Source organism: Corticium candelabrum, chromosome 17, assembly GCF_963422355.1.
Source record: "Corticium candelabrum chromosome 17, ooCorCand1.1, whole genome shotgun sequence".
Classification (NCBI taxonomy): Eukaryota; Metazoa; Porifera; class Homoscleromorpha; order Homosclerophorida; family Plakinidae; genus Corticium; species Corticium candelabrum.
Window position 1 is genome coordinate 1578297 of NC_085101.1, and position 22061 is coordinate 1600357.

At 40.2% G+C, this 22061-nt stretch overlaps 3 protein-coding genes across 11 annotated transcripts; 2 read left to right on the top strand and 1 right to left on the bottom strand.

The window, feature by feature from the left end:
• Positions 1-1186: 1186 nt before the first annotated feature.
• Positions 1187-2280, top strand: LOC134193265 (short transient receptor potential channel 4-like). Its single transcript, XM_062662087.1, has 3 exons — positions 1187-1779; positions 1834-2035; positions 2095-2280. The coding sequence occupies exons 1-3, from the start codon at positions 1262-1264 to the stop codon at positions 2278-2280; spliced, it is 906 nt and encodes a 301-aa protein (XP_062518071.1). The 5' UTR covers positions 1187-1261.
• Positions 2281-2349: 69 nt separating this feature from the next.
• Positions 2350-5410, top strand: LOC134193520 (uncharacterized). Its single transcript, XM_062662348.1, has one exon. The coding sequence runs from the start codon at positions 2375-2377 to the stop codon at positions 5408-5410; it is 3036 nt and encodes a 1011-aa protein (XP_062518332.1). The 5' UTR covers positions 2350-2374.
• A 5434-nt stretch (positions 5411-10844) lies between these two features.
• On the bottom strand, positions 10845-22039 carry LOC134192987 (dynactin subunit 2-like). 9 transcript variants are annotated; one of them, XM_062661758.1, is made up of 14 exons: positions 21933-22039; positions 21215-21313; positions 21053-21109; positions 20797-20982; positions 18581-18618; positions 18387-18519; positions 18001-18066; positions 17892-17939; positions 17695-17772; positions 17563-17634; positions 17405-17467; positions 17313-17352; positions 11207-11298; positions 10845-11143 (listed from the first exon to the last, which is right to left on the bottom strand). In XM_062661758.1, exons 7-14 carry the CDS (start codon positions 18001-18003, stop codon positions 11042-11044), a joined length of 498 nt encoding a protein of 165 aa, XP_062517742.1. In that variant the 5' UTR covers positions 18004-18066; positions 18387-18519; positions 18581-18618; positions 20797-20982; positions 21053-21109; positions 21215-21313; positions 21933-22039; the 3' UTR covers positions 10845-11041. The 9 variants fall into 9 exon arrangements, with proteins under 9 accessions (XP_062517742.1, XP_062517743.1, XP_062517736.1 ...); XM_062661759.1 differs by having other exon boundaries at positions 10845-11154; XM_062661752.1 differs by having other exon boundaries at positions 10845-11298; positions 21215-21309.
• Between the last annotated feature and the right edge of the window lie 22 nt (positions 22040-22061).

Below are 22061 nucleotides of genomic sequence, written 5' to 3' on the forward strand. Positions count from 1 at the left end.
GCAACTTCAATGGAACAGTTTGCTTAAGGTTGCTGCTACATCTAAAGTTGAAGGTGCTACAAAACTCAAACATCTGCGTCTATATGCTCCAAAATTACCCAAAGACTTGCTGCATGCAGCTGCTCGGTCAGAAACATTTACAAATGACATTTTGCGTGCGTGCACAAATAACTATCAACGTGCCAACGAATTTTACAAGTGGACTCCCGAGACTGGAAGCACTGCACTTCATATTGCTGCCATGAGCAAACACCAATGCAGTGAAATTCTTCTGCAAAGTTTGACGCCGAGAACACTAGAAGCCATGGCAACTGTTACTAACATACGTCAAGAAACTCCGTTTAGTCTTGTCTTGAAAAAAAACCGTTTAGAAATGGAGCTCCGTACGAATAAAGTAAGAATTCTACTACAGAATGGTTACAAACCGACTGTGGAAGATTTGTGCAATGGCTGTGAGCACGACAATGCAGATGATTTCAAGCTACTATTCTTGTCTGGAGACATACTTGCGCATAGCAAAGACCCTCTAAGATTTCTTCTAGTTCTTGCATTGTACTGTCAAAAGCGCTCTAGTCAGAATGGTCAAGCAACATCAAAAGGTACCCTTGAAACAGGTAAGAAATGACAGCAAAGTGTCAGTTTCGTGCTAGCACTAACTCAACAAAATTACTATTGCTGTCTTACAAGATGGTGCAGCTAATTCCGTATCATCTCAGGAACAACAGATATCAGCTTGGGCACTTCTCATCAGCAAGCTCGAAACGGAGGCCATTCTAATAATTGATGAGTTTGAAAAGTACAAACACACTATCAATAAGCTAATTAGCAGTGACGATATTGCTAATGCACATGAGGTTGGATGGACCGAAGTAAGAAATAAGTAGTAATTGATTTGTAGATTTCTAAATCATCATAAATACGTTTTTGATTATAGTTTCTTGCTAAGAGTAACATCAGTGAATTGGTATTGCGAAAGTTCCACGGAGAATTTATAGACGATGTGGACAACAACAGTGTACACCAAGAAAAGGAGGAAAGTAACAAATGGAAACCTGGAAGAGTGACTAAATCTACATGGTACCATCTTCCTGCGCTCATGCTTTTGTTCTTGCTTCAGTCTCTTTTTCTGCCATATTTTTGGCTAAAATGCCTTGTTTGCTGCAATAAACAAGGTGACCATTCTTCAAGCTACAGAAAAAGGTTGCTTCAAAGTCTATTAGTTACACCAGCAAGATATCCCATTGTGACGTTTTGCAGTTACATGATAGGATACCTCATATTCCTTGCATTTGTAATCATGCGCATAGCGTACTACATTGCCGAGCCAAACCTCACGTGGATCGATTGGGTGATCCTGTTGTACGTCGCAGCAATGATTGCAGAAGAGATATACCAAATATCTAACGAACAGACATCGTACTTCAACATCACTAATGTTTTAGACATATCCATCATTCTCCTCTTCAGCTGCTTCTTTGTTTTAAGAATAGTGGGATCTCCAGCAAAAAATTTGCTGATGATGCGCATTTCAGAGCACGTATTTGCTGTAGCAGCAGGAATTTCTTTTCTGCGAGTTCTACATTATTCGCAAGTTAGCCGTAAACTCGGGCCGATTCAAATTTCCTTCATAGAAATAACAACAGAAGTTGTGTCATTTGTCGTCATTCTTGGAGTTATATTGGTTGCTTTCGCACTTGCTCTCTCTGGATCCTACACTGCTGGCGTTCATACGGCTGACTTCGAGAAAGGAAATATTTCTGTACCACACAATTTTAATGGGTAAGTAAGCAGTCACAAAATTTAATTTAAAATTGAATAAAATTGTTGTTACAGGTTGTGGCCATCTTTGGAACTGATGTACTGGTCTTTGTATGGTTATGTAGCACAATCTGATCTTGCAGGCGAACACGAAGTACTTTGGCTAGAGAGAAAAATGGGAGAAATCATGTTTGCGTTGTGGCTATTAGTGTCTGCTATTGTTCTTCTCAACATGCTCATCGCTTTGATCGATGCTGCTTTTGACAGAGTAAAGACTGTAAGTCATTAATTTCTAAATGTGATTATTTGTTGTGATGCAAGTTTACATGTTTATAGGAAAATGGGGCTCTTGTATGGAATCTTGCAGTTACCAATATCATTAGAAACATAAAGCACTCACCGAGCTTCCCTCTTCCTGTCAACCTCGTTTATCTAATTCCCTTGTTCGCTATGGGATTTCTTGCCTCTCCTGTGCACAGACTGAAGCACTGTTGGCGGAAAGTAAATTCAATCATCTTTTGAAGAAGTAAACAAATATTATATATTGTTGCATGTGCAGAGCAAGAAGCAAGACCAGAAGCAAAAGCCATTAGAGTTCGATCCCAGGTTTGAGTCTATGATGAGATCTTATGTACGCCGACGAGGTAAGACTACAAGTGACCATACAAACTATGACGAAAGAGATAAACTGCAGGAACCAGGTGAACCAAATGCACGAAAGGCAGACAAAATACAATCAGAATTTCCTTTGCAAGGAGAGATTTCTAAACTGATGAGCAGAGTTGAAATGTATCTTCGTCTACAAAAGGCAGAAGAGGATGAGAAAAAGCCAAGTAGAACCGAAGAACACAAATGCCACGCAAATGGTACTAGCGATTTTTTAGATAGTCCCTTCACAGACATTAAAGGTGAGAAAAGGAGAGTTCGATGTGAAGGAGTGAGCTATAATGCCGACCAATCTAGGGCATCAAAAATTGGCGATAAACGTGCTATTGGAGGTTGTCAGTTTCTGGACAAACCGATGACAAAGGAATTCAGATATTTTGAGGTGAGCATTGTCGATTATGGTCGAAAGGGTTGGATCGGTGTGGGACTTGCTCATCAGACTTATCCTCTAGACAGAATGCCTGGTTGGGACAAAAATTCTGTAGCATATCACTGTGATGATGGCAAGATGTTTCATGAAAATGGAATCAGAACAAGTCTGGCATGTCCAGCTCAAGAAGGAGATGTAATAGGATGTGGGATTAGATTAAACCCTACCACTCAAGACGTTGACTTGAAGCCTATAGTGTTCTTTACACGCAATGGAGAAGAGATAGGACGTAAAGAGATTCCAAACGTTCCCAAAGGTGGTTTCTTTCCCATAATAGGACTGGGCAGCGAAGGAGAGAGGGTTGATGTAAACTTAGATGTCGAATGGAAGCAATCCAGTATTGCTATCACTACTCTGGACAGCACAGAACCAACGCAGCTAACCAATGTTAAAAAACCAAGATGGAAACGAGATTGTATTGACTACAATGAGCGCGACCAAATAGTATCATACACATGTGGACAAGACAAATGTGTAAAACCTGTCGGGGTCTTTCAAGACCTGAGTCGTCCTATGAATGCAGAGTTCAATTACTTTGAAGTCGAATTGCTTTGCATAGGACGCAAGAAAGCAATAGGAATAGGCATCGCCAATGCCACATATCCATTGAATACAATGCCTGGACTCAAGAGTGGATCAGTGGCATTCCATTGTGATAATGGAAATGTATTTAAGGGGGTGTCAGAAAAACAAACCTTAGTGTCCAAACCCACTCCAGCCTCTCGTCATGATGTCATTGGATGTGGCATAGAATTAATACCCGGACACGGTGGAAGGGCCAAAGCCTTCTTTACACGCAATAATAACTCACTGATTGACAAACTTGAACTGGACATTCCGTCTGGAGGCTTCTACCCAACCATTGGTATGATGAGTTATGGAGAAGAAGTAAAACTCAACTTTGACACGACACCACCACCGCAAACATTAAGCGTGAAAGGTTGTGCTGTAAAGTACCGATCAGTGCGTGTAAGCGTCCACGAAGACATGATTAAGTTTGCAGGTCACCCGGGCAGTATCGGTGTGTACCAAGATGTCAGTTGCCAGATGAGTCGAGAATTTTCCTACTTTGAGTTGAAATTGAAAGACTACGGACAGGAAGGTGCCGTTGCGATTGGATTAGCCACAAGAGAGCATGATCTAGGTTATCAACCGGGTTGTACGAAAAACTCTGTAGCATGGCATTTTATTGATAATCATCTCTACCAAGATAAAAAGCAAATCACTAAAATAAAATGCGCACCAGTAAATGAGCAAGATGTAATTGGCTGCGGAATCGACTTTACAGAAACTCAAAAGAAATATGTAGAGAGTTGTCGCACGAGTGAAAGCGATAACTGTTCAGAGTTTGTTGTGTTTTTTACTCACAACAGACAACGTATCACTGACACGACCGTACAAATTTCAGAAGGTCTGTTTCCAACGGTGAGCATGCAATCACCAGGAGAAGTTGTACAGATCAATACGTCATCAGACGTCGGTGAATGGGATGTTACAGCAATCCGAAGCATAGCACAAGAGTTAGATAATCATGAAAGAGTCAGAATCAGAGGAGATTGCATTTACTATGTTGACAACGGGTGGAACGATGTGGGAGGTATACAGCTCAAAACGAACATGCGCAATCAGAAGTACTTTGAAGTCAAAATCTTGAGCAAAGGAGAAAAAAGCACAATAGGCATTGGAATGGCAAAGAAAGGCTATCGTCTCGATTGTCAGCCTGGCTGGCTACAACACTCTATCGCTTTCCACTGTGATGACAGATATCTGCATTACGACGGTAGAAACGATGAATTCGTTAACGCTCCCCATATCTCTGAAAATGATACTATAGGCTGTGGTATAGACAAGACAACCGAGAATGCTACAGGTTCGGTTATCGTCTATTTTACTCACAATGGCAAAGAGATTGGCCAAAGAGAACGGTTTGATCACAACAATGCAGACAACCTCTATCCTACAGTTGGCATGCACAGTTCGGGTGAAGCAATCAAGATCATTTTAACAACTGAGCGAGAGAATGATGAACAAGACACACGATTTTCTCGATCAGAAAGAATCTCTACAACAGATGACAAAGCAATCTACAAAGCTGATGACACACATCGCCCTGGTGTCATACAACTGGTAAACAAAGTTACCAAAGCATTACCATACTTTGAAGTAACCATTGACAAACTTGGCCATGAAGGAGCCATAGGAATAGGCTTAGCACCAAAAGACTATCGTCTTGACTGCATGCCCGGATGGCTTCCCGGTTCTGTTGGATATCACAGCAATGACGGTTGCTTGTTTGAAGGTACCGGACTTGGCCGAAGAGTCTACGAAACGGGGTCACCAGAGGTGACCCTCGGATGTGGCGTTGACTACAGCAACAACAGAGAAAACAAATTTTCTGTATACTTTACTTACGACGGACAACGTCAAGCACATGAATCGAAGCTCACATGTCCTAAAGAGGGATTGTTTCCAACAATTGGACTTCTCAAAGAGGGAGATGAAATAACTTTCACCAGACCAATGAAAAAAGCTGGGAAACAAAAGAGTTCTCCATGAAGTGGTCAATACATTGTTGAGGACGAAATACCATTAGCACGACAATCCATACTCAGTAAATAATTGTTTACATTTGTTTCTTTGTTTGCATGTTAACTTAATGAATGTAGTAGGTTTGCTAATGAGGGCAGCACACAGTTTCTGTTGATTATCAGTACTAGCCACATTGTTGTTGTACATAGCTAGTTGCACAACTAAGGAAGACACTATCACGACAAATTTTGACTATGACGTGAAATAGACATTTTAGCAGCTGTTGTTGTTGTTTCCATAGGCTAATGCTTAGATAGTTTGCTTAGTGACAATGCGCTATGTTCACTGTTTTGTTGCAAATATAGCAGATAAACAACCAAGTCTGTGTGAGTATCAGCATCCAGAAAAAAGATAGATCAATGCATGAGAACAAGAGCGGCAAATTTCCAATAGACATACTGTATTACACCGCAAATAACAGCATGCCGTTATAAGTGAGGTTTACCAGAATGACAGTCTTACTCGCCTGGTAACAATACCGGCATGCCGGTATAGGGTGAGGGTGCCGGTATACTCCAGGGAACACAGCCTCACATCCCCGAGCCTATGCGTAAGCACATGTGCACTCAGGAAAAAAAGATTTCGTCATCTGCAATGATGGAGGATGCTGCGTCACAATCACATGGGAGGGAAGTGAAAACAATGGAAGACGACCCAACCAAACTCGTTCAAGACCTCATTCGAAGATCCTTTGCTGCCTGTGGTATAACAAAAGCAACTAAGGAGTGCCTCTATCATCCAGCACTAATGAACATTCTTCAAGACAAAGGTGTAGGGGATGTTGAAGAGGACCACACAGGACTCACTGACAATGAAGATTCAGATGACTCAAATGATAACTACTAAAAACCCTTTCAATTCTAGGTTTCAGGACAGACTATTGTTCAGTAGAAAGCAGAGAATACTTGCTAGTGACTTATTGTGTTTGGAAAGTTCGAAAATATAAGAACAGACATGCATTGATCATGATCCTACCGGTATAAGCAATGTCTGACTTACTCTGCATTTCACTTCATTTACACCGGCATGCTGGTATACCCGGGGTATATCAGCATCTGGTAACCCTCAATACATAACGGCATGCTGGTATTTGCAGGGTAGAAATACGGTAAATATATTTTGTATGCAGATGTTAAAATTTTGACCGATAAAGAATTCTCTACCTGCATGGTAGACCTCACGAACAGTATATGAATATTGCAGCACTATAATAACCTTGCTATCATGGGATCATTGTCAACTCCCCTCCAATAACAGCTTATAAATGAGATTAATGGCTGTGTAAGACAGAAACGGCAAGAAGACATCTGGAAACATTGTAAATTTGCTTTACGACCTTGTCTTTGATGTACAACATCTTCATTTTACTTGTTCCTAATGATGTGGCAATTGCTAACGCAGACGTAACTTTATGGGCTGGTAGCCATTTTTGATTTGATTTAGGAAGAATTAAATTAACAAAGAGGAGACAAAACGGATTAATGCAAGTATTTTACAAAAAAATTGCAGTAAGATAACAAAACCAACTGCGTTTTATTGACCTATTGACAAGCTAATTGCATTCACACACGAGGTGGTGTTACCTCTATCCTCACCAACATTGCACTGACCCTCTACTCTCCCTCCTATTCAGCAGGCTCTGTTATGCTGCACAATTCCGGTGGGCTATAGCAGTTACATTTTTTCATGTAACAATAATTCTAGAATTAATCAGATGCATATGCAAAAAGGATCACAGGAGCCTTCAATACAAGGCCTTCAGTATAGTTCTATTTGTAGCAGATGTTCTTGGAAAACGGTTTGCTTGCTACATTCCAATAATATTGAACTATTTTACTAGAACTATAGTGTACCTCACAGGTCCGCGATAGGAGACAAGGGTATGAGTCACCTCATACTGGTAATTCAAAGCAAACCAAAAAGAAAAATGCATGACCTTGACAACACGAAACAACAAAAATGTCACTACTGATGACTATCTATCATACATCCCAAGTTAAAATCCAGTCTAGCAAACTGGCACAAAAAGCAGAAATTACCAATCAGAGACACATGCTATATTGTAGATCAACTGATGATACTCATTTCCAGAATGCTTACTTCCACGACACATTCGTATGCACCAGTTACTGGTGTCTAACCACAAAAGCATAAAAAGGCTGATTGACAGGATCCTTGTACCATATGTCAGCAGAATGAAGGATCACCTTGGTTTGTCTAAGTCTAAAAAATCCTTCTTACTCCCGGATGCCTTTAGAGCGAATAGAACCACAAATGATTTAGAAAAGGCTAAAGTGGCAAATTTTGTGTTGTCCTTCATACCTGCTAATTGTTCTAGTGACATACAACCCGTGGATGTTTCTGTGAATAGCCTTTACAAGAGCTATCTGAAAGAAGAGTTTATACAGTGGTATTTTGGCAGAGTGACAGATGCAATTAAAGGTGCACTTCACCAATTGACGCATGCGCAGTAAACATTAATGTACGTTAAGGCCTTGGGCTGCAGACTGAACGCTGCCCGTGTTGCGCTGCGCATTGTTTTGGTCTTGCTTTCCAAGGCCAACTACGAGAGCACACAAGAGATGGGTCTAGACGCTTCAGGCAACTGTAACAGTGAAAGAGAACAGTTCATAAGCGACTCAGTCGTTCGTACGTTGTAGACTCCACATGAATCGTCTTGAGCGACTTGCAATCGCTTGGTCTTTTGCACTTTCCTCCGTGTTTCTTTCTACAAATGGAGGCCATACTACAGTTCAAAATGGCTTGAGTGATGAAAAAACACAGAAACGTGCGTCACCGCACATAATCACGTGACACACAAAGTGCCTTCATTCTACAGCCGAACCATCGCCGTATGTGTGCTTTCGCCATCGATTAAAGGTGAGTCAGTGATGCGAAAGCACATTTTGTTTTCGCCTCAGCAAATATCAAAGTTTACACAAAGGGGTGAAACGAAACCTACACATAATGGATGTTATTTGAAGAAAATGTCTTGTTCGATTTTGTGTTTTTGCGTTATCATAATGCTCAGCTATCAAAGTTGTTCTGAGACAGCACTAAATTTCCCAACTTGAAAAAAGACCAAACGATTAGTGACCAAGGGCAGAGTCAAGAGTTAATGTGCGTGCGTCAATCGGTGAAGTGCTCCTTTCAAGTAGCTGCTGTTAACTCTGACATGAGATTGCAGCCACTACAAGCAAACGGCTGGGTGAAGTCTAGGCTTACATCTTTGAAGAACAAAGAGAATACGATGGCAATGGCAGTCAATAAGTGTGCATGTGCTCCCATTAACAGTAAGGTTGCAATTAAACAGGAGGTCAAAGGGATGTTCATAACTTTGGTCAGCGTAGCAAGGTTAGTGAACCAATGGGTCTTTCTCTCTGCAACAGGAACAAGTAGCTTAATACTTCCTTCCTGGAAATCTTTCCCAATCTACAATAGACGGAAGAAATGAAAGCAGTACCTCTACAGTCATTACTCTGTTGATGATAAAGTTCATTTTGTGCAATCCTGGAAAACTGATAGATGCCCATCCTAATGTTACTAGTAGTACAATCAATCATTGACATAATGAGAGAACGCAACCTGTCTTATGATAACTCACCGGGAGTAAAGCAAACTGGCCTGCTGGCAGTATATATGAAGTTCTACGGCTTTGCCCAGACCTCAAAATGCAAGCAGTAAGGGCAGATTTAGGATTTCATTGTGTTACTCACCGCCAGCAAGTGTTAAGGCTTGGCTGGTGCAGTTGTTTTCTGCCAACAAACTGCCTGTTGCTGGTCTATTTTTGACTACATTGTATAATATCGGCGTTGTCACGAATTTGACAACAGAAGGATGGTGGTGTTCAACAGCAATAACCATTGGCATTCAAAGCATGGAGGGCTATGATTACTTTCTCTTCAGACAAAAAAACCAAGAGCTATGGCTTCCTATATCTCTGATCTTCTAGAAAGGCTATTAGACGTTCTTATAAAGGACTCTCATCTTTGTTTCTTGTATCTCTATCATGTATAGTTTAGTTTCAGCTGCAGCAACTGGCGTACAACTCACTCGCCAATAGCACTTATCTTTAGATAATAATTGCAGTAACTTAACAATGTTCACGAACATTGGTGTTGGCTCCTAAAGGTTTGACAACTTCCACAAAATTTTGGTAGATATTTATTTAATCTAGGTACTTCATAGGCCATACCAAAATTACCGAAAATAGATCGCACCAAAATTTTCTTGGTTTACAGTGTACTAATACAACTACTATTACCACCTACAATCTACATTCAAACAGGTCTTCATGCAATGACTCTTTCAAATCATAACTTCTTCTGCCATAGCTCATTCCCAGCTGCATTAAATAATGATACCCATTTGCAGAGTGCTTAGTTTCTAGTATGTAGGTTTAGTTATGAAACATGCAGATACTTGAGACAACAGCAACCTATATCTCCAATTTTGCCCATTAAAAGCTGGAAAGTACCTCATCTGCGCTCATGGTGCTACTAGCCAATAGTGGTCACAAGGGTTATGTGACTGTCACAAATGTTCAGTCAATTAATTGATTCCAGACACATACAGATTCTCTTATGCTAGTGCTATGCACGACATGGCAAAGTCCTTCCTTATGAGATTCTTACACTACAATCCAAAGCCCATTGAATGCTGCATGTTGTGGGCATTAATGTGCATTGGCGATTTCACACCTAATTCGCATTGGCTGTCAAACCACAATGCCCATTTGCTCAAACAGAGGTAGTTAGAAGTGGATTCAATGCCTATTGGCCACTGCACGTGGCACCATGCCTACCCAGATAGCTCTTCTTGTTGGTATCGGCAGCAGCAAATCTATTTTCCGTCTCTCTCTCCTGTGCTTATGGTGTAGATGGATGTACTGTAACCAAATATAAACAACTATCTTCGCAAAAATGACTGGCAGGCATGATAACAGCAGGTTTTAATGCATGTTACATGGGTAAGCACGTAGTGTGAAATGGGTCAATGTGCAATAAACTCGCATAAAATTCACATCTGCTGCAAAGTGGATTAAATGTGGTTTGATGCACTTCAAGTGTGAAAGGCCATGGCACATAAATAGATTATTACAACTATTGCACTTACTTAACAATGCCTGCAGTAATTAAAAATAAGGACAAATGCTACCACACACGTCAACAGTAAGTCGTTGCACTACAGTGTTACTACCTTGTAGTGGTTGCAATATTGGCAATTCTACCTTACATACATACACACATACACTTATTATGACACACACTCGTATTCCTATTTCTTTCCATGTAACATGTACCCATTAACACTTGCCGACAAACACAAATGATGCTCTTGTCAATTAAAGATTCTTTGTCATGGTTGTGCTATTTGATTGATTGGTATACACCATACAATGTCGCTTGTCAAATTTATTGTTGCTACTTTCATACAGAAGTGAAACAAGAGGTTACTACAATGTTACAACAATGAATTTGTTACTGTGAACTGTAGATGAAGTGCATGATTGCCATATCATAGACTACTACTTTGGTTATTTAGCAAGTAGAGGCAAAACAATAATTATAGAAAGTCTCATTTCAGTTTGCTATTTCCTTAACTCTTTTCCAACTTTGCAAACAATGCAGCAATTCGTTGCTCAAGGTTTTCACAATTGGCTGCTATGGCATCTGCGTTAGTATGAAAACTAGACTTTACCTGTACATTAGCTACCAACCAACCATAATTTACGCTGCTTGGTCTGATAAGATAACAACACACCTCAGACAAAAGTGATGAATTTGTTTCCAGCTCTTCTTTGATTTTTTGTTGAGCAGCATCAAGATGTGTTATATTCTGACTGAAGTCTGCAGCTACAATAACAAAACAAGAATCCAGATGACACACAGTACAACCAAATTTGCCTATATGCTATGCTAATAGTTATATATATATATATATATATATATATATATATATATATATATATATATATATATATTCCTCACAACTGAATGCACCCGCAGGCAAAGTCAGGCAATGTAGTTAGTATATAACATTACGGTATTATGAATAACCATGAAAGTATCTTGTCTAGAGAATTTTAGTTACAGTTAGATGTTTTAATTAGCAGTGAGTAGTCCATTTACAATTAGATTCCTTATGCCCCTCATTAGCTTTCAAGGCTTTGGATAGTAACAGCTGGCTCAAGTTGACGTCATTTAAATTCTGATCTAGAAAGCTTGCCAGTAAGAAATGAAACGCTCCTAGACTGAACTGAAATGCACCCATGCATGTAATCGTGGAGTCACCTATTGTGCAACCCCTAGAATGTCCTATTAAACACTCTACTTCTGCTGTTTTGACTATACAAAAGCGACAAACCATTTATTCCCTTGCACGCTATGCTCTTTATAGTTTGAACGTCACGCTTAGCAAATTATCCGATCAATGTCGGAAAGAATAGAGAGCATTATTGCTCGAGGGTCGACCACCAAAAGGGGACCCATTGATCGAAACTGAAATTGTTACCACTTTCGTTTTCATTCGGTAAGCATGCCTCGAGAATTTCAAGAGACAATGAAGGAAGCGTGAGAAACTAGTAGGTGAACAAACAAATAAAATCTTGTATACGTATAGATTATTATATAGGAATTCATGCAGGAATTGAGTTTTGGCAGGGAAAAGAGTATATATATTTGGCCGCGGTACAGTTCATTCCACGCAGTTGTATAGTTACAGTTACAGGCACGTAGATGGATCTTAAGAGATTTTTCTCGTGAAAGAGGCCTTTTCCTGGAGAAAAAGAGATGTCAGAAAGTACTATACAAGTCAACTAGAAGATGGTACGCAGTCTACATCAGCCAGAAAGTCCCCAAACCATGCACTCAGTGCGGAGAGTGTAGATCCCACCATCTCACCGTCAAAAGCTGACTGATAAGAAGTCGTTCGTCAGATTCCAACCGACCATTTAAAGAGAACTGCAATACAGGGACCAGAGCCACCTGCGGTAAACTTGGAAGCAATTTTAGAAATTTTCAAGCAGAGGAATAGATGCAGTTTACTGTTAAGTCTTCAATTATGTTTACTGAGTCAGTGTCTCTTGACTATGTGACATTCTAAATCAACTTTGTGTTAACTAAACTTAGCCTGGGTTGACTCAAATGACGCCTTCAGTGCCTGATCTTTTGTAGAGGAAATCCCGGAGTTCCAGGGTGGGGTGTATACAGTATGAAACACTTATTATAGGTTATCAGTTAAATAAAGGAGAACTCTCACCAAAATCAACAAATCTCTCAGATGTAAGCTGTCATGTCATGACACAACCCCTAGCAACCGTTTATTGCAGACTTCTACCATAACAGAGAAATAAAGCATTGGACTGTCTTGTGTGGGTGTGTTTAGTACCCGTATGTTTCTTTCAGACTAAATCATTAGAGGAAGACCGATACTGTTGCACTTTTCAAGGTAAGGATTGTGAGACATATGGTAGCAAGTTGTGATTTATTGATTGAAGCAAATTGGGACCCCAAACTTATCGTGATGTGTTTATTTGCTATTATTTCTCTAGTAGATTTGTGAAACTTAGGGCAGTGCTGGGTTCATTTACTGGGCGGTACACCTCTTTTGAACCAAAAATGAGTGTGATTTCTCAGTCTTTTAGTCTCTGCTTTGGAAAAGTTTGTCATGTGTATGAGACGCTACACATGCGGTGAGCCCTGGGGCACTGGTACTATTCTCAGGACTGTTTTCATAGTTGCAGTTTTTTAAATTGTGTTAAGCAGCCAAGCGCAGCACCCTGCAAAAACCCAAATGCAGTCAGTAAATGTGCAGCCTTGTTCACTAGAATTCATCATACAAATTCGGCAAAGGTTCCTCCAAAGGTTCTCTTAACCTATCCATTTTAGCCACAAAGGCTGTGCGAAGAACTTCATGCTCCAAGACAACCCTGTAGAAGGTTGAATTCTGAGTGATACAATCCAGTGTCCGTTGCTCCTGCTCTGAACACCAGTCATAAACATGAACACAAGTCGGTGTTGCCGAGACGACCCTGATTTGGTTCCTCTAGCTGCTCGGTCTCTAATGCACTATCATCTTCTCCACTTAGAGTTTCAAGCTCGTCTGAGTCTACCTCAGGTTCATATAAGTATGGCAATATCCGCGCTCAAATGAAGAACCTGAAATCTCTGCCATGACCGCAGAACACAATTAGAAAAAGGGCAACTATGAAAACAGTGCTGAGAAGAGAGCCAGTGTCCCAGGCTCACCGCATGTGTAGCGTCCCATACACATGACAAACTTTTCCAAAGCAGAGACTCAACAACTGAGAAATCACACTCATTTTCGATACAAAACAGATGTACTGCTAAGCAAAGAAACCCAGCACTACCCTAACTAAGTTTCACAAGTGTGCTAGACAAATAATAACAAAGAAACACATCACAATAAGTTTGGGGGCCCAGTTTGCTTTAATCAATAAATCACAACTTGCTACCATATGTCTCACAATCCTTGCCTTGAAAAGTGCACAGGAATCGGTCTTCCATGCTAACCAGCAATGATTTAGTCTGAAAGAAACATACGGGTACTAAACAAGCCCACACAGGACATCTCAACGATTTATTTCTCCATTATGGTAGAAGTCTGCAGTAAACGGTTGCTAGGGGTTGTGTCATGATGTAGCAGCTTTCATCTGAGAGATTGCTGATTTTGGTGAGACTTCTCCTTTAGATTAATGAGTTGAACGAGTAGAAATGGCCATTACAGGTCACAGTACTATTATACTTTGGATACAAAATATTTAGCCCCACAATAACTTGTTGAGCAACTGGGTGAACGCTTTCAGGCAATGCCACAAACATCTTGATGCAACCAACTTATGCTTTGATAAAGTGTACTGCCACTACAATAAGGTTTAAAGTAGAGATGTTATAACAATTAAAATATGTGCAACATTACAAATGTCTATTGAATTGCATGAGCACTAGACTGCTTGTGTGCCTCTAAAACTACGGTTATAAGACTTGTCAATTGTCAAAAAGGCCACACACCCAATATTGAAGATCCATAGCCCCCAAGTCTGTGCAATGCAACTATGGCCAACACCTCAAAGCTACAGCAACTACAGAGCAAGTACTCTATATCTTCCTTTATGTTAGAAATGCTCCTAAACTACTTCAATGATCACCTATCATACAGTAAGCCTAAACAACTACTTTTCGATGCTAGTATTCTTGATACAGATATCAAACAAAAAACTAAAGAAATGAAAGCACTAGAGATGCTGATGCCTCTCTGCACAATCATTTGGGGATGCAAAATAGAACCAAACCCTGGGGAAACTTACCGTATCAGGTATAAGGTAATCCGGGGTAATTCCGGACACACAAAAATTCTGTATGTTTCAACTTGGAGCAGCTTTAGCGTGAATCACAGGAAGCGAGAAGCAGCAATTCTTATGTCAGTGGTAGCCTACCTTGTGGTCTTCTGAATCAGCTATTTGGCAGGCATTCTTACTATCCGTAGATCATGATGGGACACTAACTGCCAGGCTGTGGTGCTTCCTGCAAGAGGAGAAACTTGTCCATAACTTTCTTACGCAGGGCTGTGGAAGGACATAGAAAATACTGGGCTGTCGGCAAGGCACTGCTTTTTCAAAAGACAACTAAAATAGTTGCTACGTCTACTATTGAGAATATACAGACCTGTTTTCCTGTCTTCTGACTACAAGGACTATGTAATGGTTCATCCTAGCTCATAATGTTATTCTTGTGGCTGTTTGTGGCCTCCCATGGGTCTGCACATTACTCCTTACGCCTCTAAGGTAGAATTTGCTTCTTAGTGAGAACATTAACAAATATGTGCACAGCCACAAGACAAGTACATTCCTCTGTTACTGCAAAGTGTTCATATCTCCGGCCACTAGTGAACAGTAAAGAAAAGCTCTCCCCAAGAAAGATACTGTTCTTGGCAAGGCTATAAATGGAACTAATCTTGAACACTTCTCAGTATCCATTTCTGTTAAAAGAACTTTGTGCTTTCTCTTCCTTGTCCACTGAATATGGTTTAAACCCAAGACCAAGAAGGCCAGCTATACTGCTGAATCATTAGAGGCCGGTCTTGCAGTTCTCAAACAGCACAATTTCTTTCCAATCCTACTGTGCTACCAACACACTCATAGATATACAAGAACTGCACCTAAAGTTTTGTACTTCCACTGCCACATCACCCGCTGCACCTAAGGCCTAAATATAAACAGCAGTCAAATCATCTGTAAACCACGTCTTTCTAGCGATTTCAGTGGCATCCAGAGTTACCCTGCCCCTCTCCACAATAACCCGCCATAACATGCTTTCTGTCTCTACAACTTCCGTTGCTCAAAACTGTCAGCATCCTCAATGGTAGCGTAGTAAGAGAAGATGCACTGGTAGAAGTCCTAGTCAGCACGCGTCGAAGTTACAGAGTAATGTGCGAGGTCGTAAGACATCCAAAATTACCCCGGATTACCCTACTTATACTGCACACGAGCACCTAAAATCACCATACTCAAGAACAAGGTTATATCTTGCAAATGCACAAAGCAAAATCCACAAAATGTCACTTCCTACATGTAGAAGTACATTTTTGTCGCCATGCAAGTACAGAGATACAGACACACTGGCAGACTACTGCACGCCTCTGCTGCACATGGACATTGAAGCATAATAATAAAATAATGACATTTTGAGCATGCACAGTTTTCATTGGACTCCCTACCACCATCAACTTAATAATGAGAGGGCATACTCTCAAGGTACCGCCTTGTAAACTGTTTTATAGCTTCAAAACAGGTAAACCAAAATACGTGGACAAGTCATGGAATGACATGGGTAACACTCAACGAGGATGAAGACTAAACACTACACTGTAGATGACCTACAGTTTCACACAGAAAACACAAAACTGAAGCAGAAACACCATATACAAATCTAAAGAAAGTGATACAGATACCAGGAGCAACAGGCAGGATGACAAAATAGATGCTGGACAAATTGCTGTTATCACTTGAGAAGGTGCAAATACAACCTCGGTGCTAAAAATTGCCACAAAGATTGTTTTATTTTTTTGGTCAAGCTCAAATTAGAATGGCAAATTCAAGCATCAAGAATTTACTTGGCCTGGCTTTATCACATCAAAACCTTTAATTGCAATGATTTCAGTTTCAACAGCAAAATTAAGGCCTGTCCACACTAGACCAGAATGGATTACGATCGGATCGGGCTAGCGAGCGTCCACACTGCAGTTAGAAAATGCTACCTCTGCCTCATTTTCGTTATCACCTGACTGATGACCCATGTGTACGTGTGGCTTCTTTGCTTGTGGAAAGCGCTGATACAGCGACGTAAGGTGAGCGAGAACAAAGACGAGTGAAGAGGATTAGATGTTCTGACTACACGTGTAGCGTACGTAAAGGTAACGCCCACTCTTTCTAATTGGATTCAACCGATCGCGATCGAAACCACCTTGTGATGTGGATCGGACGGATCACGATCCAGTTGCAAGTGTGGACAGGCCTTTAGCCAATAGAAGTTAAGCAATCTATTCTTCAATCTAAACAAAAATAAATTGAAGCTATAACTTTAGCACAAAAATCCCTCAGTTGTTCTGTCAGGAATAGCAACTCCAAACTACGTACCTAATCAATGTAAATGTAGTTTTAATTACCATATTTCTTCGATTACACGCCACGGCATTTAAATGAGGACGGCATCTATTCGAGGGCAACGTTTAATCGAAGAAATGCGGTAACTGTATACATTGTGTATGCTAACGGTTCTTAATTAGAGACAAGTCCACATGGTCTAACTCTTTACTAATTCTCCCCACAGACGTCTAACATAGAAGTTACCTTGAGAGTGTAGGTGTTGCAAAGCCTCCAGTCGAGCAACCTAACAAAACACACTAGTACAAACTGTTGTATCAGTGGTAAGTGCAATGTACCAAGTCTGGTAGTAATGATGCTATTGCATCCCATCGTTTTACCACTTCAAACAGTTCATTAACCTGCAGACACAAAATAGTACTTTGTATAGAACTTATTATAAAATAGTAAAATATCGGCAGTGGTTTATCAATTAGCTAAAATGTTGAGTACACACCTTACTCTGCTGCGCAGCAGACTCCACTGCTGGTTTCTGTTCTGATATCTGGTTCATGTGGTAAAGCACAGACTACACAATTACTTTTGTCAAGCTAATACGTAAACATATAGATAAAAGTTCCAAATATGCCTGTAGTCGAGCTTCAATCTGATCTATCTCATTCAAGTCCAATAAAGCAGCTTTCTCTTCAAGAGATGACACTACAGACTAACATCAAGTTGTTATAAGACAAACTAAAGATATACACAGCTAAGACAGACAAACAGATAAACAATACAATCAAAATTTAATATTTGAACTATAAGTGCAGTTGACCAGTACTGTACCGTTATAGTTTTCTCAGACTCTTGAGTCTCTTGAGAAAAAAGAGAAGACTTGAAAGAAAGAAAAATAACTCATTACATTTAACTAGTCATACCAATGGTTCCATGTCACCATTTTGCCTTCACTGCTTCTGATCAGTGTTTCCAGCCTTCCCAACCTCTTTTCCAATTCAGTCACCTATATAAACATAAAGAACCTCCAGGAACGTTAAGTTCTTTATCTACAAAGCAACAAACATCAATGTGTAACTGTATATCGAGAAATTGGCATATATGTAGGCATACCATGTAATGATATCAAGAGATCAATAAACAAACAAACTGCATGATTGCATACATGGGCTTGAAAACAACTTTCCCAAGGTTTTGGTTAAAAATTTATGCTTATATGAAACATATCTATTTACAAGGCCTTGAGCCATTATGCCTAACAGCAAATCATTATGTGACTATGTCTCAATAAACAATAAAAAACCAAAGTAAATGGTACCTCCTCACCTTGGATAGTTGTTGAAATTTCTGTTGTTCTGAAGGATAATATAGTTCGTATGTAACATGCCCTGTAGAATCAGCTAGTACAGGTGCCTTTTCTTGTGTTTGTTTGATTGAACCAATGTGTGATTTCAGCTGCCTACAAAGCAAAATGTACTATATGTCATCAAGGTAATGCAAACAAATTTTAAACATTATACTGTGTTAGTTCGACATCCACAGCAGATTGTCCAGGAGCCTATTACAATGGAAATATAGTATCAAATATTATTATGACAACTTCTTAATGTCCTCTGTCAATTAGATTTCTGAACTCCTACGCCCATTCGTGTAAGATTACAATGCAAAGTAATCCCGCATTACCTCACATAGAGAAAATGGCATGCCGTTATAAGGACATGCAACTATGACATCCTGCAACTAAACAGACAAGCCCTTCTATAAGTGAAGAAACCACGGAAACCCAATCGTTACTTAATAACTTAGTGGCTGCAGTCAGCAAATCAAGTTAAAACATGGCACTATTTGGAATGAGTTATATTTTAGACAAATATTTGAAGACCTGAAGTTACAGAAGCTGTCTCTGTTCACTAAATACGGCAAACTGCAATGTGCAGTCTCAAGGCAAAGTTACAGCAGCAGAAGAAGACTAATAATCTATACAGGCATCATAAGCAAAAAGACATCAATGAAGGCATCAACAAAGGAGAAAAAAGTGATTAGATGTATGTAATGTGGGAAAGACAATATTAGGTAAATTGCTACACCAGCTTCGGAAAATGAAAGTCTGACAAAGTAACTTTTTAGTGGATTCGTGTTGGGATGCATGGATAGACTGTATGGACAAGTTGTTATGGAGGCATTCTGCCACAGAAATTGGCACTCCTGTCATTAGACTAATCAACTGCAGTATTAATTAAAGCAAAGAACCTAGGGCCAACACTGACAGCCTATGTGAACCTTGGCCAGATACCAACAGGGGCACTGACTAACATGTAATCGCAGGTATAAACCCAAATTCCAGATGAAAAACAAATGTCTCCCCAACCATACACGGGTACAGTCTATGCTATCTATATGCGAAAAATTGTGCAGGAGAATATGATAGAATTCAATGTAAAAAAGAGTATGATCATGGTCTTCTACAAGAGGTCTAAAAGTCATGTTAACCCAGACCTTTATCTTAGAGTTGAGCGATTGTCTGTGACTAATTCTATTTCGCACTTGTGGGTTAGAATCAGTGTCATTCGTGATGATGACATTCAGTGGAGGAGAATTAGAAAACTATTTGCTGCTACCAATGCTGTCTTAGGGAGATTGGGAGGAGTGTGTGGTAAAGAGAAAACTTGGAGAACAAGTTTTTCCTTGTGTACGACTGTCGTCTGTCGAGCCTCAACAAGAAATCTACCTCCACACTTCGGACAATGCTTTTGAGAAAAGAGATCCAGAAAGAGCTCAGAATGACTAATCAAGACTCAATCAAAGAAAGATTCGCACTTTCATTTGTGGAAGCTAGTGAGAGGCTAAAACAAGAGCAAAAGATGTCACTTCATCAGTTCTTACATAACACATAATGAGATTCCGTATTTCCGAGCATTTAGCTGCATGCCAGTATAAGCAAAGATTACCAGAACCTTGCTTGTTGGACTCTGGTAACGATACCGTCATGCCGGTACAGCGTGAGGGAGCAACTACACATGTGGTAATTCTACTGCTCTCTTCGTAATTCGATTCGTTGACCTAGAGAATGCAGCTTCCCCCGAAGCCCAGATAGAAAAGAGAAAAGTCGAATAGCCAAAACTTCGACAACGTTTGTGAAGCAGAAATGATGTCACAAGCTCGTTTACACAAGTGCAGTGAAAACATGCAGTAATGGCGATGATGGAGGCTTAGCTTGGTGATTGCAGTTTTCATATACAACACGTACTACGTTTTCGTGCGATCATTTAATCACCAGGGTATTGTACATGTTTCAGAGCTCAGTCTGGATAACACACTGGGACTCTAAAAGCAGATTGGAACTCCGAGATACGGTTGAAACTCCTAAAAACTTTGATTATGCGTTCTTTTCACTTATCCAACCCCTGCTTTTCTGTGGATTGCCCAAAAGGGGTCGAATAATCAAGGGTCTACTGTACTAACATTCATGGTGAGCCTTGAAACTGGAAAATGCACCAATCAGTTTAATGAAAAATGTAAGACAACCATTTTTTCCAGTATGAACTGTGTTAGACCAGTCAATCCCTGCACATGCACGGTTGTCGCATGTCAAACCACTGTGTTAAAATTTTATCATATTTGTCGTCAATAACCATCTCTAAACTCAATATTGGAAACATTTTCTGTCTGTCTATTTGTCTGTCTATTCTCTGTTTGTCCAGTTTCCAGTGCCAGATTATCTGTTTCCTTCACTCACCTGACCCAATTTTCTCCAAATTCATATCTTGCAAATGAAACCAATACAGAATATTTCAACACATCAACCTGTTATGCCAACTGGCACCACAGAATACTTTATATTCAATTACTACATTCAAATTACAAACAAGCCCTTGTGCAACCTCCTTATTACCATACCAACCTGCTGCTGAAGTTCTGAGACCTGAAAAGAAACTCATTTACCACTAATACCTATTTGCATAACAAGAACCAAATACAAAGATAATATATACCTGTGATGCAAGTTGGATGGCTGATGACTCACTCTCATCTGTTGCTGAATCAATCGTCTACACATCAGCACAAGTTGCAGTTGCCATTTTCTGTCTACGGCTCGCCTTTTTCTACTTGAAACTACAACTATGGTCAATAGTGTGGTAGAAGCATATGCTAACCTTAGCTTCTCCTACGTCTCCAACAAGTAATTGAACTTCTGCCTGCAGTCTGTTATATCGTTGCTGCAAAGTTTCCTTGCCATGCTTGACTGCTGCTGTCTATATCAAATAACAATTGAAAAGCACTACAAGACTGCACTGTTATAAATAGTCTTAATTATACAGACACGTGCCAGTAAGCAAAACAATAGAAAGGCGTGAAGGAAAGTCAGAAAATTCAACTTGATTAGGTTCTAAACTTTCTGCACATTTGTTACAACCAATATTTACCGAATTAATAATAAATTTCTTCCAAATATATTTATTGCCATATACGGCAAATAATATTGTAGTTCATGTGAATGAAATGTAGGGTTGAGTGTGTTCAGTTCTTCTATAGGAGCGGGTGTCGGCATCAACCGTTTATGCTACAAAGCTGATTTATACGCCAAACCTATGCGCTTGCAACGGAGCATTTCCATGACTACTCACATTTGTCATTGCAGTGTATGGTCCCCTCTCGAGGGACCTACCCCTTCGTAGAATTTATCGATTATGCGAACGCTACACCTTCCAGTTTATTCGAATACACACCCACGCCAGTCCCGTGTAGACTGTACGTGTCGTCGCCCTCCACAACGCTTCCAGCGATCGAAGAGTCTAGGCTGATCGCAGCCGCTCTTCTCTCGCTAGCATTTCTCTCTAAATTCTGATTGCATTTGCACCCAATCCAACTTACACGTTCCCTGCGCCGAGCGCTACATGGGGAGTGTGTTGATTTCTACCGTCAATGTCCACCTCGCAAACGTTGTGTACTGCACATCTGCTCGCGCACACCGTTACCAGCAAAATGGCGGCGTTTGTTGCC

Bases quoted from the DNA above. Each gene is read 5' to 3' on its own strand.
- LOC134193265 (XM_062662087.1), top strand. From the start codon at position 1,262: ATGATAGGATACCTCATATTCCTTGCATTTGTAATCATGCGCATAGCG. The intron at 1,780-1,833 runs GTAAGTAAGCAG...TTGTTGTTACAG, and splicing joins GTACCACACAATTTTAATGG to GTTGTGGCCATCTTTGGAAC. The intron at 2,036-2,094 runs GTAAGTCATTAA...ACATGTTTATAG, and splicing joins CTTTTGACAGAGTAAAGACT to GAAAATGGGGCTCTTGTATG.
- LOC134192987 (XM_062661752.1), bottom strand. The intron at 17,773-17,891 runs GTACAGTACTGG...ACTTGATGTTAG, and splicing joins AGTCTGAGAAAACTATAACG to TCTGTAGTGTCATCTCTTGA. The intron at 17,353-17,404 runs GTACATTGCACT...GTGTTTTGTTAG, and splicing joins CATCATTACTACCAGACTTG to GTTGCTCGACTGGAGGCTTT.
- LOC134193520 (XM_062662348.1), top strand. From the start codon at position 2,375: ATGATGAGATCTTATGTACGCCGACGAGGTAAGACTACAAGTGACCAT.